The sequence below is a fragment of the Choristoneura fumiferana genome, chromosome 9 (genome assembly GCF_025370935.1).
Source record: "Choristoneura fumiferana chromosome 9, NRCan_CFum_1, whole genome shotgun sequence".
NCBI lineage: Eukaryota > Metazoa > Arthropoda > Insecta > Lepidoptera > Tortricidae > Choristoneura > Choristoneura fumiferana.
The window spans coordinates 10,494,997-10,514,663 of NC_133480.1; the positions used below are offsets into that span (position 1 = coordinate 10,494,997).

The 19,667-nt window shown below is 40.0% G+C and overlaps 1 protein-coding gene across 1 annotated transcript in view; it reads right to left on the reverse strand.

Annotated features, from left to right (window-relative positions):
* Positions 1–249: 249 nt before the first annotated feature.
* Positions 250–19,667, reverse strand: part of Kdm2 (Lysine demethylase 2) — a 35,983-nt gene continuing 16,565 nt past the window's right edge. Inside the window, exons 4-21 of the mRNA XM_074092300.1 lie at positions 16,101–16,265; positions 15,471–15,606; positions 14,384–14,511; positions 13,730–13,879; positions 13,056–13,229; positions 12,614–12,773; positions 12,020–12,149; positions 11,445–11,568; positions 10,910–11,000; positions 10,511–10,665; positions 8,629–8,727; positions 8,418–8,508; positions 7,903–8,072; positions 7,128–7,322; positions 6,496–6,632; positions 5,843–6,131; positions 4,894–5,060; positions 250–4,027 (exon numbers count right to left, since the gene is read on the reverse strand). Coding sequence (XP_073948401.1) covers positions 3,910–4,027; positions 4,894–5,060; positions 5,843–6,131; positions 6,496–6,632; positions 7,128–7,322; positions 7,903–8,072; positions 8,418–8,508; positions 8,629–8,727; positions 10,511–10,665; positions 10,910–11,000; positions 11,445–11,568; positions 12,020–12,149; positions 12,614–12,773; positions 13,056–13,229; positions 13,730–13,879; positions 14,384–14,511; positions 15,471–15,606; positions 16,101–16,265 — 2,679 coding nt within the window. The 3' untranslated portion in view covers positions 250–3,909. The remainder of the gene's footprint in view (positions 4,028–4,893; positions 5,061–5,842; positions 6,132–6,495; positions 6,633–7,127; positions 7,323–7,902; positions 8,073–8,417; positions 8,509–8,628; positions 8,728–10,510; positions 10,666–10,909; positions 11,001–11,444; positions 11,569–12,019; positions 12,150–12,613; positions 12,774–13,055; positions 13,230–13,729; positions 13,880–14,383; positions 14,512–15,470; positions 15,607–16,100; positions 16,266–19,667) is intronic.

The following is a 19,667-nucleotide window of genomic DNA, read 5'->3' on the forward strand; positions in this document are numbered from 1 at the left end:
GACGCCTTGTGGCGGACCTCTGTACTAAATGATGGACTATTAACGCCCTCTTTGGAATGATCCCTGAATTGCTTTCTACGGTACGTTTAAACTTTTCTTACTATGCCTTTATCGCCCCAACAGATGGCGCTTAGTGACATAACGACATTACCAAAGATGGCCGATGACATGACATAAGAAATATTTATATATTTCTAGGCAATTGTTTTGGCACTGTTGTTAGTGTTTTGTACAAAATGAAACTCAATATTCATTGTAAATATTTATTTCAAATACTATGAATGCTTATGGTAACCAATGATACATGTTTCGGCTCGTAGCGCGTCCACCGCGAGTACCGCTATTCTAACCTAGCCATTGGCTTTAATATCACCGCGGCCACCAACGATTGCCAAGATGCGAGCTGATCAAATATAAAAATCTTTCAAATTGATTTAAAAACTCTCGCATAAAGGCATCTTAGAAAACTAGATTTGTTTTTTCACAATAAAATCATTATTCACAAAATTCACTATTTACCAATAACTCTGACGACGGATGTGAATAATAATTGTATTTTTTATTTTATATAATTTTATTAACGATTCTTGTCTATTACTAAATTTTATTTCTCTATACAGAGGCACACAATGCTTAGAAACTAGCTCAATATTCACTAAGAGCCTATGGTTTCAAAGTACAAATGTTACTCAATAACGACTTACGCTAACTATGTACAGTCAGCCAAATGATCAGAAACACTTGTCAAATATTAATACCAAAAACATGTCCAAGTCAGTCATTATAATCTAATTAGGACGTGTTATTATTATTATCATTTTCATTTAGACCTTATCCGACTAATACTGAGTATCACGCTTTTTAAAAAGCCATGAATGTCGAGTCCGGCATATAAAGTAAATATTAAAATACGGTATTACGTTCTTCATACCCGTCGTATTTTGTCATAAAATGCTTAGTAACGGCAACAATTTTGTATGTAGAATTTACATGCCTTTTTCATCAATTTTCTCTTATTCACGGCGGTTTCAGACAAGCGTTTTATTTGCGCGTATAAGCTCGTTTTGGAAGCGCGTACGTACGCATACAGATGCGGTTTTGTTTTCTATGAGCGTTGAAGATGCAGGAATGAGCGCGTACGCGAGTTCGGTTTAATCAAGCGCGTGTGTCGGCGCGTTTGCCAAAAACGACATTATACGCGTAGAAAAAATGCTAGTCTGAATCCGCCCTTGACGTCGTACTATAAATGCATCCATTAATTGTTACACGTCATCTTAGAATCATTTGCCATCTGGAAATTACTAATATTAAATATTTGACAAGTATTTTTTATCATTTGAGTATGTTGTCTCCCTGTTCTAATTCTATAGGCGGCCCACCGACCCCGCGTGCTGTGACCAGTCGGGTATACATTACAAACTAATAACATACTGATATTTTGGTTACTGTTTGGACTTTATCAGCTTTTCAACTGACTTCCGCTTTTTTACGTTATGCTGTTCGGAAAAACCGCGGCCGTCTACGAGGAAGCAGTCGACTTCCCTACAAAACTTTCGTCAGCTTTAAATGCAGATAAACTGTGGAAGAATTCTCAGCTTTATTTCAGTTCAAAAGGTTACATTTGTCTAAACATTTTGCTAGATTAAGGGGCTGTTTCACCATCCATTGATTAGTGTTAACCGACGGTTAAATGTGATGCCGTCTCCGTCTATTCGAACAAAACAAATAGAGACGGCATCACACCTAACCGCCAGTTAACACTAATCAAAGGATGGTGAAACAGCCCCTAAGACCATAATTACTGGTGCCAAAATCGTGTAAATTTGCACCAACATTATTGTGTGTTATGTAGTGTCGAATATAATACTGAATTGCGAAAACTTTTAAAAGGGAAATTAAAGTACATGTGTAAGTAGCCTCTCATTTTCGTTACTTAGACGTATGGGAAAAATCGCATTAAATCGGTCACAGTCGGACATAATATCTATCATATCTTAAACCTAAAAAGCGACTAGAACTAAGAAAAATACAACCTAAGCTCTTACAATTGTCATGAACTTAAAATAATACTCCCTAAAAAACGAGTGCGAAATAAATAATCAATTTTATATTTACAAAAATTAAGTATTGCGGAAACAATATAAGAGAAGTGTACGAACGAGTTGTTCCGAGAAATCTTAACGTTGTAAGCATTACCGAGATCCATTATTTGAATACAATATAGTGCTGCGCGTGGCCTTCGTTAGATAACCAGTTCGAATTTCAATATAAATTTGATAATTTATTAGATGGCATTAAATTCCAATACTTGTTGATTTTTGTTTCTCGTTTCAACATAGTTAGCGAGACTGAAATATTACATGCTAAATCGTTATTCTATTATAAAACATGCATTTTTAAATTTCTTGTGTACTGTAGCATGTAATTGTATTGAGCTTAGGTACCTCACGCAGAATTATTAAGCGTCATTTTGTTATTTCCAATATCTGGCAGGACTCAAATCCAAAATGCAAATTATATTGAAATTTGAACGTACATTCATAATTGATTGTTAGTTTACGTCGTGAAATCCGAACAAACTATTGATCCCTATTTGTCGCCTTTATCTCTGTACCAAGGTCTCTATAATTTATCGAAAACCTTCGACATCGCAAAGGCCACTTTATCAAACATAAAACCAACAATAAAATATAATAGATACCAATGCAACAGTATGCAATAAAATTAATATTATTTAACTTTAAATATAGTTATTTGATTGTGCAATGAAATATGTGCTGATTCATATAGCAACTACCTATATGTTGGCACTGATATTGCAAAATATTAAATAAAACAATCGAAACAAATTTTGATTAAAAACTTCCCCAGTTTATATTCATTAGTCACCCCATTAAAACACACTATCAATGTAAATTTTTCTAGCAGTGATTTATCATTTTAATGTGGTGTTATTTTACGTTGCATATTGTATGTAACTTATATTAAGTTTCCCATGCGTGTCTATACAAATTTTAATTCAAATAGTTACACAATTGAATCATCGATAAACTAATTCAATGCCAGAAAAACCACATCGCGATTAAACACTAAAATGACAACCTCTAAAACAATATTTCTATAATGTATTTAGAAATCGTATCACTTCAAATTTACCGAATAGGCTTAAACAAGTCTTTGTTTGATTTACATCTAACTTACTGTCGCGCACTGCGTCGATAGCGCAGGACGTCTCTGATATGTTGTGCGTATGCGTTTATAATTGGACAACTTAATGTCAATTTTAATGTTGTAGGTTCTGTAGTATTGCGACGTATAAGCGTACAGCCAGTGACAGGAAAAACGTGAAAGAATTTCTAACGGTACAAAAACGGTAGTAAGATTTTGAGTCGCGGTACGATAGCCATGGAGTCGCCGGCCATAGTATCTGATAGAACAAAATACTTGGAGCGCATCAAATATTTTTCAGTGCTGTATGTTATCAGATGTTATTTCCGTAACTGTATATTCTGACTAGTTCTAAGACTTCTAGTGAAGAACTGAGCCAGGGTAGTTTTTTGATATCTCATACCTACGGGAATCTGTTGGTGGAATATAAGTATTCTTTCATATTTTTCCCTCCACTGCATATTTAATTTAAAAACATTATACATGGTTCTTAAAGTTCGCCGTGTTGAATTTGATGAAAATGACTGTGCATACACTAACAAATGAGGTTATGTCCACTAATAAAACCAAATGAAAGTATGTACGTATTAGGCAGAAACAAAACGCCCCACAATATCACCGCAGCGGTCTCACTATATCACTGAGTCATACGGGCACCTCGGGTTCCGGCGCGTCGGACGCCGGCGCCGCGGCCAGCTCCGGTTCAGGGTCCGGCGTTGTCTCGGGCCGGGCCTCCTCGGATCAGGTTTTCCGCAGCTCGACTAGCTTCACGTCTTGCACGTGGAGGTTATGTTTGGACTTGGCGGCGAATTTGATCACCGCCTGTGTGGATACGAGCGGGACGTGTCGGAGGTCCAACCTGTCAAATAAATGTGAAACATGAAACTAATTGTTACCACCACATTAACAAGAAGGGTTAAATCCCAACGCCCCTTCTCTCTCATCACACTTTTTCAATGAGTGAGCATGAGTACTCTTACACGTGCAAGAATTGTACTTAAATGGCGCCACTTATGGGGCGGAAAAATTCCATAATAAATAATACTGATAAATATAATAATACCTATATTTCATATTTTTGTCGCACTTACGATTCGAACCAATACGGTATTTGACTATTTATTATATGTATTATACATTAAAACTTTACAATGCCTGTTATCGAATAGAGAAACCATTTTTAAGCTACCTTTACCATTAACAAAATTATAAAGGTTTGAAATTCTAGATTAGACAGAGAAAGACATACTTGCATGTGACGACACATGCAAGTAGCGTCACATGCAAGTAGCGCCGTACTTGCTGCATAGAGAAAAGCATTTGAGAAAGAGACAGGTATATTCACTATGAATCCAATTTTCAACCGATTTAAGTTTTTTCTTCGCTAAACACTGTCTGTCTGTATACCTATATTTTCAAAATAATATATAAGACATGGCAAATTCAGGAGTACCGTATTCATACCGTATTAGAAGCAGCAGGAAATTTTCCACTTATCTTGCTCATTGAAGCGACTGGCAAACACCGCCTGATGACGGTTCTTGTTGAAAAGTTATTTTTTTTATTGCACTATACTGAAATACCTAAATAACAGGTCAGCAAAATTATCTTCCGCCTCGGGCGGTCGAATACGCACGCTCCGCCACTGACTCCATGATACATGATGCATGAAACTTTCGTCTTAGCGTGCTACCAGGGGGTGCTACTTCGGGGCGTGTCACTGACCTGATGAGGTTGGGGCAGCGCGCCAGATGGTCGAGCGCGGCCTCTGTGAGCAGCCGGCAGCCGCCCAGCGACAGCCGCTGCAGCCCGTGGTGCGCCAGCTGCGCCGCGCCCGCGTCCGTCAGCCGCGCGCACGAGGACGCATCCAGCTCCACCAACTTGGGCAACGCCTGGGAATGGGAACGTTTGCAGACATTTACAAATTAGAAGTATGGCTCAAATATATGTATTTAAGTATGTATTTATCTATATAAGTATGTTTATCCGTTGCCTAGTATCCATAGTACAAGCTTTGCTTAGTTTGGGACTAGGTTAATTGGTGTCAAGTGTCCCATGATATTTATTTATTTATTTAATATCTGTACACCTTTCTTTATGAAAAGCAGTTCATATTTGTAGCGCGAGCGAGGTACTATGATAGTATTGGATAATCTGACTTTTTTAATATTTATTGTCTGTGCCTGGGAGGTTCAATTAGGGACTATTACTTCAATAGGCTTAAGGCCGCTGGTTCAACGCCAGCGGCCAGCGATGCAAGCAGCGACCGTGTTCTCAATTCATTGCGTGGCCGAACCGCTCGCCGCACAGTGGTTACCTGGCAACACGCGCAATGAACACAGAACACTCGTCGCGCCGCTGCCCGCTAGCATTGAGCCCGCAGCCTTAAGCGCTTAGAAAAGGTATCGTAAAGTCAACATGTACGGTTTGTGAAAAACACCGGCTTTGGTAAGCATGTGGCCAGTCCTTGGACTCAATAAGCAGCGTGGGGAGGGAAGAAGTGTACGTATTTACCGCTAGTACAATCACCAGCACCAATATCTGACACAACAAAGCGTGCATAATATCTGATACGACTCTACTTCTAGGGCCGGTAGGACGTGTCAGATATGTATTTTTGTACGCTCCGTTGCGGCAGATGTCATTGCAGGTAACTGTATACAGCACGACATACCTGCACAACGTATCTCATAGCGACATCGGTGATGTCTGTACCGGGCAGTCGCAGTACACTAAGCGCGGCGAGGCGAGACGGCTCAGCCCCAGTGCGGTTGCCCCCGCCGGGCCGCGAGTTCTCAGGCGGCGCGAGGATGCCGCGCAACTTCGCGTCGTCGAGGCAACGCGCGAACGATAGGTCGAGGGAAGTTAGGGGGGGACACGTGGAGGAGCGGAGGGCGAGGGCTGCTTCGGCGGGGGAGCCCGCGAGGGAGAGGGAACGGAGCGCTGGCAGACGAGCGAGTAGCCTAGAAAGAATCATAGTGTTAATGGAATAAACAAGAGTAATTACGAGGAAACTTATCGGATTATGTAGCATTGTAAACATACTCCCAAAATGCCCTTTCAATAAATATAATATACTATTTTTATCATCATAATATACAGCGTTTAAGCTTACGATAAGTACGCATCACACGCTGTCCCTAGCGCACCGATGATGATTTAACATTTAATGTTAAACACTCGCTGCCTGCGGCGGTGCCATAAATCATATATGTATTCAGGTACAAATTTTATACAACCAAAAAAAAATGCAGCCATTCTGAAGTGATGCGTGAACTTATATCAATTATTTTTTCATTTATATAATAGATAGATGTTGTACTGTACCAGGCAAGTTGTCGTCTCGCGAGATGGCACCACTCGAGACCGAGCGAGAGGGGCTGCCGGCGCGCGATCCCGGCCAGCTGCGCCGCGGACACGCGCACTTGAACGAACGACATGCTCCGCCACAGGGACGGGTCCATCTGCAACCGAATATTGGACTATTGGTAATGTGGCAGGTATGAGGCCTAGGTAAAAGAGCAGTATAACATGAAGGGAGATCGGAGCTGGAAAGTTCTTCTAACATCATATGTCAGTTAGTAAACTCGGCTCACGTACTATTCGCTGGCAATAAAAATAAGGTGTGTAGGCTTCGAGCCTACGCCAGCTGGCGCGGGTGCACGGAGCGAGCGTACAGATAAAATTTGTTGCCCTGCTCATACTATTTTTTAAAAGGCACCACTCGCTCCGTGAAAACTGCTTCAGCTAGCGTAGGTAGGAGGCCCATTAATTGATACGTAAGGATGATTTTGGTCGATTTGATGTCGTGACATTTCATCTTTGCAACAAAGCCTCTCACAACGAGAGGGCTCGGGCTGCAGTGCGCATACTGATCCAGTTTAGAAACTTCACACACACCATGGAATTTCTTCTCAGGTATCAAAACATCGGCAGTTTCGTCTGTCACTAGTACTCACCGAATACTCGGCCCAGCACTTGCAGACGAGCGCGCAGGTGGCGAGCTCGTGCGGCGTGAGGCGCGCGAACACGCACAGCATGGCCTCGCGGTCCAGCCAGGGCGAGCCCGCGCCCGCGCCCGCGCCCGCGCCGCCCGCCAGCGCGCCGCCCGCCAGCGGCGCCGGACGCACCGGGTACAGCGGCTTCTTTAGTTGCTGCAACACAATCATGTCAATCTTTATTTACCTTCGTCTTTGGTGTTTTAAATCCTCGAGTAAGAGAAGCTCTCAATCACACACAAAAATTCCGTGGATAAAAAAGCGCAAGCCCGAACCAATAGTTTATTTCTTCTATCTTTTAAAAATAATCTCCTTGCAAATTTTTGCATGATAGTGCCTACTCCAATTTTGAAATAATGGCGCCGTGGCAAAAGAATGTTACTTGTACCGGTTTTATGGAAATCGAATAAAAAAACCTTCTCAATGGTCCCTGGAGACCGGCTAGATTAAAAATGAAACCCCTAAATCTCCAGGCTACACACTTGTGACTTAGAAAAGTGAATATTTGTCTATACAATATTACGTATAGTAAGGGGGGCTACCAGGTCGAGCGCATATTATTGGTCCAGTCGATCGTAGCAAGGCAGGATAGTGTTTATGCAACATTTATGATAAATACAGATTATGTGATTGATAGATCGCACAATATCTAGCCAGTAAACATTAAGTCTTTGGTCTTACAAAGTTCGCCAACGATGTAGGCAAGAACAATAAAATATCACTGTGTTGCAAATACCTTAGCTGTGTGATGTGTTAGCTGCAAAGCTAAATGCGCCCGCAGCGCCTGTTTCTTTGGCGCCTCCTGTTCGTCGCTGGGACGTCTCTTCTTGGCGGACGGCTCCCAGTCTGCCTCGCCCGGCTCACCCGCACCGCCTTCGCCAGAACCATCCTCTTCGCGTTTTATTTCTGAAACACGAAAGGTGATTAAGATATTAAGGGACAGATTGAGAATACGGTCACGTTCAGATCTCTAACCCTTACAGACCTTTCTAAATTGTCAAAAGAAAAAATACTTCTCCTATATGTTCCGATAATTTTACTGACAAATTCATCAATTAGGTATTTTAAGGATATTGTGGGCCTGTTTCACCACTTGTCGACTAACTTTAAGTGTCAGATTAAAGTAATGCCGTCTTTGTTTATTCGGACAAAACAAACAGAGACGGCATCACTGATATCCGTCACTTAAAGTTAGTCGACAAGTGGTGAAACAGGCCCTATATATTTTAGATAAATATGTACCACACTTACCACTTTCAGACTTGATATGTGGAACATCATTTTTCCCTTCATTGTCCGAGCTGGGTTCTGATTTGACTGGCACTGGCGGAAGTGCTTTTTTCTGGAAATAAATTGTTATGCCCCAAGATTATTTCTAGCCAGGTCGAAGATTACGTATGATTGATCAATTTGAAAATAATGATATGTGTTCTAATAACGTAATGAATATAATTAAACTTACCTGTAAATTATTATGCTCTCGGCTCAGTTGGCTGACGTCTGATCCCACGCTCATCCTCCTGAGATCCGAAGATTTTTGACGCGCGCGGAAATGACGAGGCTGTAAAAAAACAATTGCAGTACAGTTACTAACTTGTATATTTCAGATATTTTTTTAGCAATCAAACAAATACGGCTACACGAAGGCCCCGGCCTATTTACGTACCAATGCTGGACATGGGCCTCCTCTCAAAGAGAGAGGGCTCAAGCTGTAGTTCCCACTCGTGTACTTATTTATTAAAAACCATAACAATATGAATAACTAAATCAATTCAGGCGTTAATTTGGAGAGGTGGGCCTCCGCCTCCGCCTGTTTAAAATAAAATTGATAATCTTATTTTTTTTATTGTGAGAGGGAGCCAAACGGGCAAGCGGAATGTTATTTTGCTCCTCCGCGAAGTACTACCTATAATCGTCCAGTTGATGATCCCGCCCTCCCTTCCCTTGAATAAACAACGCAAACACAACTAAACTCACAACCAAATCCACCACCGCTAATATTTAATACTCGGGACACCTGTCTCACCTTTCTCCGACGAGGCATCTTCAGCGAATGTTGACACTACGACGGCCGTTTAAAGAATGAACTCGCTTCGCTTGGCACGGTTGGGCCGTATTTATATCTTAATTCACCCCATTACTACTAATGACGTCATTAGCAAATACACGTAATAATGGCGATGACGCGACATTCAATTGCTCACTAATGATTTTATTACTTTACCAAGTAGCAAATTACAATTATCCATTTTATTTTAAATATGAATAAGTATTTCACATTGTATTTTCATTCTTTATAGTTTTATAACAGATTGTTTTTTATCAAGACAAATCAATACTACATACTTTTTTTCTGATGCTTTAAAACATAAGTATATATTGATATTGATACAAATGTAGTGCATAATATGTCAAGTTATTAAAATTAAAACAAATACACAAAGGTCAGACAAATACACAATCAGTCAAATAAACCGCCCCGCGTCATACCTGGTGCAAAGGTGCCCAATACACTCGCCGCGTTGCATAATGTGCATAATAGTTTTCCATTGTAATTTATAGGAAGTCTTTTTTTTTCAATACAGACAATCATAAAAGCGACAGACAGATTAGGAGAACATTGTCACGAAACGGACCCACCTCAGCATAATGCCGGCTCGAGAGCCAGTGCTGGTCTTCCGGTGGAACCGTGACCGGTGTGACTGGACCGTGTCTTGTGAACGCGACCATTTATGATCAGCGCTACCAATACAAGGGCGCTAAAAGTATTTGACATACTTGGCATTGACATTGAGATGACAACTGACTGGCACACGTGCAGCAAGCAAAACAATATTCTTAATGATTATTAATATAACATTATTTATCGCGCTCTCTCAATGATATAATTATTTTTATATTTATAATTATTTTCGGTACCCATTGTACAGCGCCGTGCATTTTTCATTTTTAGATTTGACACTAAATAATTAAGCTCCATATGTCACTCATTTAACACAATTAATTCATTGAAACTTTGTCGACACCATCTCAATGAATGGCGGTCTACCACTGTGCGTTTTGTTCGCCACGTACCGTTAAATCGTAGAATCAACTTCCGTCAGCAGTGTTTCCGGACAACTATGACATCGAAGCATTCAAGAAAAGGGCTTATACTGTCTTAAAAAGCCGGCAACGGACCAATGACCCGATTATTTCTCATCAGATGCGCTTGGTCGTTTGCCTCCCTCATAATAAAACAAAAACAATTCAGGTGCCGTCGTATTCCGATTGAGATCCGACTTTTTCCGATGGAGAACCATTATCACTAAATCTGTACTAGGGTGTAGTGTATTAGTATATACCTTGTAATCATGATTAAGCCCCATAGTGGTGCACGTGGGGCACTCCCACGAGTTGGGCAGGTCCTCGTTGAGCTGCCCGCCGGGCGGCACGCACGCCGGGTGCACGATGCTGTAGCACACAGAGCACTCGCGGAGGGACGACGGGCCGTTGCGACCTGGTCAAAAGGAAATATGTTAAGCCAGTGTTTAAAGTTAGGCTGCTTTTCACAGTTTTTTAATGGCCGGTGCCGTTACTCCGAGATTAGCTCTCTTCATAGCTCGTTACGTGATTGAGCCTTTCCAAAAGAAGGGCCACATCTTAAGAGCAAAGTATAAATTACAGAAATAATACTTTTCAGGCAACTTGTGTGAACAGAACCTATCTCAGTTTTCAATAGACGTAAACAACGATAGTCTTACCAGAGTTACCCTTGGCTTGAGGAGCGACTGGCGTCTGTAGCCAACCATCGAGATGGCAAACTGCGCAAGAAGCTGTAACCGGCAACATTGGCTGTAAAAAAAAAGAAGTTATTCTCAACAATATCACACTCATTAAAGACTGCCGAATACAGAAAAACACGGAGAAGCATAATGCAAGGAGTCATCATCATCTCTTTAGCATAGTCTAGTCTAGACATTAATCAGTGAAGATGCCGACAAAGGAACAAAAAATCAAAACCGTTTTATATTGAAGTAACTTACTAAATTAAAAAAAGCTATTTTAATTTATCATTGCGTTAAATGTTTACTTCTGTGCACATACAGAAACGTGTATTTTTTTTTAACATTACAACAATTTCACATCAAAGCAAATGCAAAACAACCACAACTAAAGTAAACTTTTTTTCGACCAAGCTGTTATAGTTTAGACAGAGGGGAACTCTTCTGTTATCATCCTGCTCAAGTGCTGTAGACTATAGATCAAACTAAGATTTAGATTCAAATGTTGACTTACCTGCAAGCACTGCCTCATAATACAGGTCTGCTTGGCGCGCCCCAAACCGCCAAACTTAACCATATCGTGACAGAACACGCACTCGCCGCAATCTGTCCGCTGGCAAGCTTCACATTTCTTGCATCTGAAACATAGTATAGGACGATACATAACGAGATCTGGTGACGAAAAATTTTCTTCAGTTCTGGGAAATTAAGGATGCAAGAAGTGTTTGTTTGTATTCGCTTTACTGAATAGTTTGGCACTTTAGGCTACCGGAATCGAATATAATGTTCAGCGTCATTAGGCTACTTAAGCTACAATTAAGGTTTATGTACATTTTGATTCTAAATGCAAGCTTTTCTGCTGACAACTTTTTGTTGACTGTACTCGCATTGTCATTTAAACTACATTTCCGTATCAAATATCAAGTCAATCCCATCATTAGAAGTAAAATTCAACTTGCAAGATTAGACCCGAACAAACATTGCAAGTTAAATTAATTAAAAGCTTGTATGTAACTCCGACATCAGGTCCTGTGTCGTTGGCAACACAATATTTGTCGTTGTTCAGTTGTCGTGTAAGAGTTTGTGTACCTGGTGCGGCGTCGACGCGGCGCGCTGTTGGCGTGTTCGGGGCGAGGCCGCGCGGGTCCGCCGCCGCGGCCGCCGCGCCCGCCTCGCCCGCTGGACTGCCGGCGCTCGCCCGTTACCACCTCATCCGGACCTGGAATAGTAGTCGGTATTAGATATGAATGTATACTGGAAAGACGGTTAATACAATATTTGACAACTCTTTAATTTTTCATATCCTATATCAAGAGTATTTTTTGATTTAGACTTCATTCAAAATCTGAAAGGTGCGATATTATTATGAAAAAGCCAATTATATGCAAGGAAAAAAAATCGGGTGATGTCTTTCTAAAGACAAAGATGAAGCGCGTCAAGTTCAGGAGTGATGGCCCGTGAGGTCACGCTGTGCTAAAAAGTGCCGCACGGGGTGACGTCACCCGGAACTTTTAACTTGATATATCTTCATATTTTTTTGTTTAATTGCCAAAAGAAAAAATACGTGTCCAATATTTCCTGATAATTTAACTGACAGACTAATTATAGTTTTTAAGGATACTAACCCATTCACTAAAGGGAACTATTTAAATTTTATGCAAATATATATTTTTTTAAGTTCACCTTTCAACACAGGCACTCCTGTGATGGCCAGATGTTGTTTGTCGTGTCTATGTTGCTCCACCAATGTCCGCACGTCTTTGACGAGCGCTATGGGGTCGGACAACAGCTCTGGCACTGACTTTCGTGCTGCCGGCAACTGGTGTAAGTACATCACGATGGCCTGTAATAATATAGTATAAAGTTTAATTCATTTATTTTGGGCAACTTGGCAATACGTTGAAGTGCGGTCACACTACCGGCCCTAAAATCTCGAAATCTAACCCACTGGGTAAAGAATCGTGAACTTTGGCACTAGTGTTTGTAGTGAAACGTCAATCAAGACTACGATGCAATTTTCGGGAATTTCCGAGAGATCTAATACAATACACGCGCGAAGCCGCGGATAAAGTCTAGTAATATTACAACTCTGTGACTAAAATTCAGAGTGCAACATTGCACCAACCTTAAGTCCGTGCAGTTCGTTCTGCGTAAGATGCACGTGTTCGCGCGAAGCGGACGGCGGCGGCGTCTGTCCCTCCGGCGCGAGGTGCGAGCGGCCCAACAGGGCGCTCACGTAACGCTCCAGCACGTACCAGAGCATCTCCGTGAAGAATGGGTACCGGAATTTCTGTGGCACCTGCAATTGATAAATGGGAATGACTACACGGGTTAGTAACACATCGTTTAAAAAGCAGCTGGTCTTAGTAGCAAGTAGTCTAAGAAACTGGTCTAACTAGCAAGTGGTCTAAGAAGCAACTGGTCTATGTAGCAAGTGGTCTAAAAAGCAACTGATTCTAACCTATTTGTGCCGGACACTTGAAAAAACATAGTTGCTTCAAGGCACGAAGTGCCTCAACCACGCGGAATAGGTTGACTTTGGTTCATAGAATTAAAATTGACGAAACAGGAAATGGACGAACGAAGACTGACTAGACATTGGGGGAGCTTTGTAGATCACCAGCTAAGCTACTAAGCCAGCTGCTTTTTAGACGTCGTGAGTGATACTAACCCGACTACAATACTTATCAAATAAAGTGCTCTGTGAGACACGGGACAAACCGTTTATTAGCAAATATACAGGGATTTATTCCCATCGTAGGTTTTTATGCCATTCATATGTTAGATAGACTATTTTACCTTAGTGACGTCTTCAACTTGTGCGATTTTCAATTGTTTTTCGATGCCAAACTGATGCAGGAAGTTGCCGCCGAAGACTAGCGAGTCGCTCGGCGTGTACACAGCGTGTATCCATCCAGTGGGGATGAAGAATGTATGGCCCGCTTGCAGCTGAAATACACATTATTTATAGAATAGTTGCAAAAAAGACCTCGGCCGGTGGTTTGACCTTTATCTTCTAAAGGTGAATAGGTTCGAAAATACAAACTGAGATATGGATGCACAGAAAAACCAGAAAAAGAGACCAGCGCTGGGAATCGAACCCAGGTCCTCAGCATTCCGTGCTGCGTGCCATACCCCTACACTACCACTGGACAGGATTACAGACACGAATTTCTCCTATGCACACATATCTCAGGTTGCTTTATTCTACTACGCTACTTAAGCAGCAGCAAATAGGTTAATAGGTTTTCAGAATACGCTTGCGAAGCAGTTCAATACGTACTAAGCCCTTGGAATTGGGAACGTGGAGGGAGACTATACTGTGGATTTCAATTTCCACACTGCACACAATTAAGGTTAGTTCAAGTCCTCTATACCGTGGGAATTTCGTATAATCCCTCAGTGCACCTTATATACCCAAGGCAAAGCTTAAAAAGTTAACATAAAACTTACGTGAACTCGAATGCATTTTTCCACAGTATCTCCGAAGAACACATCAGACTGTTTCCCGGACAGTACCCACTTCTCATACAGTTGGAGATTCTTCTCTGTAGGAGGTATGAGCCAGAACACCTTCGCACCTAAAATGTGATGTGTGTTAATGTAGGAGATATTTGTTTCAGATTTGGTTCATTGAGATTCAATGTAAGCAAAACTGAGGCCGTATTGCCTAACGTTTCTGTCGCTCGCGATCGCGATGAAATGACAGATTTCGCATACAAAAACTGTCATTTGATTGCGATCGCGAGCGTCAGACACGTTAGGCGATACGGCCGCGTCACATAAATTTTTATACAAAGCAGTTTCTTTGTTGCTATTTTTATATCTTCTGGCTGTCGTTCGCAACTTCATCCTACAGGACCTTGCACTTTCCGGGGTGAAAAGTAGCCTATCATAATCAGAGATAGTGTAATTTTCTATTAGTGACAGAAATTTTAAATTTCGTCCTTTTCCTGTTCTACCCTGAACACACTCAAACACGAATAAATAAATAGAAACCTCTTTAAAGTAATATATGTATTAGTACCGAAGTATAGATAAAGAGAAAATTGACAACACTCGAGTCAATAAAGTAAACTTTGCCAAAGATTGACTTCCATAAGTCGCATGATATAATAAATTGAAACTATTGCTACTTGTCACATGATTCGTTTAGTGTACAATACTATATCCAAAGAAAAGGAAAGAAGACATTGCCAATGGTTAATGGTAAGATTAAATTACCAGTGAACCCAACACAAGTCTGTTAAAATTAGACTTCCATTATATTAAAGTTCCTACATTGTAACTTAGTAGTGGAGAAATTAAATAAACTGTGCTTAATGCCCGATCTACATGTTGGGCCAGCGTTGACGAACCTAAGACAAGACAGTGGGTACAGGACAGGTTTTTTAGGTCAGCCGTGCAAAGCGGGCATAAGCACGTTAATATACTGAGCGGCAAAAAATCTGGCCCTCAAATGTATGCAGAATCGGTAATTTTGTATGAAGGGTGGGCCAAATTTTGTACCGCTAAGTTTAAATATAGTCAAATATCTTACCTCTCAAGATGTGATACCACACAGATGTCCCACCAAAATCAATGTGGAAGTCTGTGTAGCAGCCCTTGACTGACATGAGGCAGTATTTCTGAACCTTCGGGTACATCATATCGTCCAGGGCGTTCGTGGATTCAGTCTGGAGCAAGGAAAAATTATTTTTGTTAAAAATAGATATGAACAATAAATAAAATAGACAATGGATATTAGAAATAGGTATTGAAAGATAAACAAGCTTTTCTGCTGATTCTACTTGTACTGTCATCCATTTTCAATATGCGTAATAAATTTTAAAACAATCCCAAAACTGTAAAGGGGTGAAATTAGACAGGCAACAGGCGTGACAGTTGACGTTCGGAAAAAAAACAACTGTTTAAAATTATGACTCTAAATTTAACGGTTAAGATACTTAAATTCAGACCCCGTAATAATATCGAGATAAGAAAATAAAAGATTCCTACGAATTGAGAACCTCCTTTTATTGAAGTCTGTTATAGTATTTTAGTGTGCGTGAGTAACAAACGGACACTCACGCGCACAGACGCAAGCACGCACGCTCACACACACTGAAAAACTTGTGTATTTATAAATGTTACTAGGATAGTAGAATGTAATACTTAGTAGATAGCCCACCTGCTGATCCTTTAGATGCCTCGGCCACACGACTTCCACCCAGTCGATAAGCCGCACGACCCGCGGCGCCTGCACATAATTCTCGAGGCGCGTGTGCGAGAACTCTAGCGATATCACGTTGAGAAGTCTTTCCTTGTTCGGATCATCGTAGTAACGCTGCCAGTCCTGAATGAAAAGTCAATTTGTCATAAATAATAACGACGTCATTGTTATCTATCATATCAATCATATGTAACACCATCATAAGTAGATGTCGAGACAGTCCGGTCAGAGGTATTGCTCTACAAGCTTACAAGCCTATAAACTTATAAGCTTGGCTTGTAAGATCTATACGCTTACAAGCCTAAACCTAATCAAATCAATCTAGAAAAATTGAAAAATCCCGACATTGTCATTTCAAAACTCGCTTTCACGTAAAAAACCACATCAAAATTAGTCCACCCATCCGTTTGAGAGCTACGACGATACAGACATTGGCATCCTCTTTTGGCGTCGGGTGTTAGTTATACAAGAAGTGATGGAAACTGTATCAGGTCATATTTTCACAACAATTCCGCATGTAATTTCTCAATTAAATACAATGTAATACAAAAACTACTCAATTTCAAACTATGTAAATGTTATAGACCTAGAGTTGAAACACATTTTTTGTTAAGTTTTAATTGTAACAATTTGTAACGAAAATTTGTAAAACCTATTCATCTTATATATGTATGTACTTATCACTTATTCATTAGCAGACAGATTTAAATATTAACTAGCGGCCTCGTCACCAATGAGTTCATTGACTGTTTTCCATTCATAACATAACCTTACACAAATTATAAATGAAACAAGTCCGTGTTACAGAGATACGTCTTTACAATGAACGATGTTGAGAAAACTTGCTATTAAAATAAAACTGTTCTATGTTCCTATGGCTTAGTAAAAACTGGAAAAGGAATTATTTTCTCCTTGAATTATGATATCAAAGTCAAAGGAAAAAGTTCACATGTTCAAAAAATAGGTTACATGGTCAACATTACAGGTGTAAAGGCCGATGCTCACCAGATGCGTGTGCGTGACGTGACACGCACAGGCACCAGTTGCAATGTATGAAACTGTATAGAAAGATGCCAGTATGCATGGCACGCATCTAGTCTGCGTGTCACTTCACGCAAACGCATCTGGTGTGCATCGGCCTTTATGCCTTTACATTTAAAAAATCTCCACTTGCCTCTTATACGTCGTACAAATTTTATATCAAGAAATTTCATCTCCGTGGGTACCTTATTTATATTATATTATTCTTATATTTACTAAGTCAACTTCTTTATTTGGATTATATCATTATCGCGCCGCGCTTTGACATCTCGCATGGGTAGGGTATGGTACGGTGTATGACGCTAATATATTGGTGCAAAAATATTTCTGTTCGATGACCGTGGTATCGACGCAGAAGGGGAAAAGCTATATAAATAAACATATGTAAATATACTGACTGCAGTATCGCTCGGTTCTTTTCAATGTTGTTCTCACTCATACATTATGGGATTAAAATTCAATACCTCAATACATCTTTGCCTTTAGAAATTCGTTTACAGCTGTGCAATTACAAACTAAATCTAATAAGAATATACAGGGGACTGTCGTTTGAGGCAAAAACAATGTATAAAAATATTCTGATCACTAGGTTAGACATAAAAACACCAAACATAAACGTAAACTTTCTTGTTCCCGTAAATTTTTATTTACGATTTCGAACTATCCTCATCGTAATCATACTCGTTCGTAATAGTACCTATATTAACCTCGAAAGACAAAAAAAAAATATTTTTAACTAGTATAGAATTTGAAACTTAAGGTCAATTAGTGGAGTTGACATTAAGCTTGTTTCCCACTACATACGATAGTTAATAAGTCTCTTTGTTTGTTTGTTACCTCTTCAGGTCTAAACTGCTGAATTTACTTAGATGATATTCGGTATACAGATAGTTTGAGTCCCGGAAAATTGCATAATTTTCGCGGGATAAATAAACGAATTCTACGTAGACAGAGTCGCGGGCAATAGGCTAATATGTCCTTAATTTAACGTTGGACCTTACGAGGGTAAACAACAAATAAGTAATACATAAATTCATACGAAAATTGATCCGATAGCTCGGAACCGAGAACGTGCGGACACACTTTCACATTCGTAAAATAAGTCTGCATTATGGATCAGTCCAGAAGCCTGATTGTGATTTGACTAACATAGAGTATAATTCTCGAGTCGCGATTCGTGATTCTGTAAGCAAAGACAGACGAGCTTACCTACCGGTTCTCAGGTAAAAATTAAACGAAAATATTACCCAAGTCTTTATTTTTTTCATGTTACGTCCTGTAGAGTCGACTACAAAAAGATACATTTATTCACCCTATAAGAATGCAATAAGGCGTAAAATACATATCTTTGTAGTCGATTGTATGCACCCTGTGTATTACCATTCTGCAATTAGAACAAGAATGAGCTAAAACCATAAATTTTACACAAGTTTACCTGTGACAAATGACAGTTGTCAGTGATAGGATGTGCAATAAAGAAATAAATTAAATTAAATATTTTGTTTAATTATGCGTATATTTTTCAAGTGGAAGAAAAAAGGGGAGGCTATTGCCCAGCATTGGGACACACTACGGGTTAAGTAAAAAGAAAACCAAGAGACTCAAACTATAATAAGCTTACAAATATTCTACCCTCGACACGGACAGATTTGTCTAATGAAGAGTAAGTTTTAAAATAAAACCGCTATTAATATTGGCTCTGTGCTGTCCACGACATCAGCGCCACCTAGCGTCCGCAACTTTATTGGCTCTGACGTTTTGAAATTTCATCGCAACATTGTGATAAAAATCAAAAATATCACGTATCCATTTATAATACAAAATAACTGTGATACCATGATTTGGGTGGACAAAGGGATGTGAATTCATTCTTGGTCATAAAATTAAATGAGGTAATTAAAGTTTATTCAAAAAGTGTGTTTCATTTTGGTTATGTCAGGGTTTGTTTACTTCATGTTTAGTTGTAATTTTACTGTAAAACGAAAAGATAAAGCTACTTTAATGGTTTCTTTAAATAATAGTAAACATATATAATTGTTCTTGTATCGATAGTAATAAATTAAATATCGTTTACAGATCGAAATGAGTATCATTTTGAAGACCGGGTTTGTGAGAAAGACATTTTTTTGCTAGGTACCCTCAAAATCGTCTTAAGCGGGTTCTACTGTAAGTAGTTAGGTCTAAACAAATTGCTTTGCTAATGACAGATATGACAGATCACACACAGCCTACCTTATTTCTACTTTGGGCCACTATGAGCGCTGCGATAGATTTCATTACCCCCACTTAGTACTTCGCACCCAGCGAATAGCGACCAATTACAGTACACAACAATAACGTTTTAAAACTTTCGTGATTTTCACTCATAGTCAAAATACCACAAACAGGACTTATCACACTAAAACACACGAGTAATATTTCGTACCTCGACGTTTCGACCACATTACAGTGGCCGTGGTCACGCTTAGACTGAAGAATGGGGTG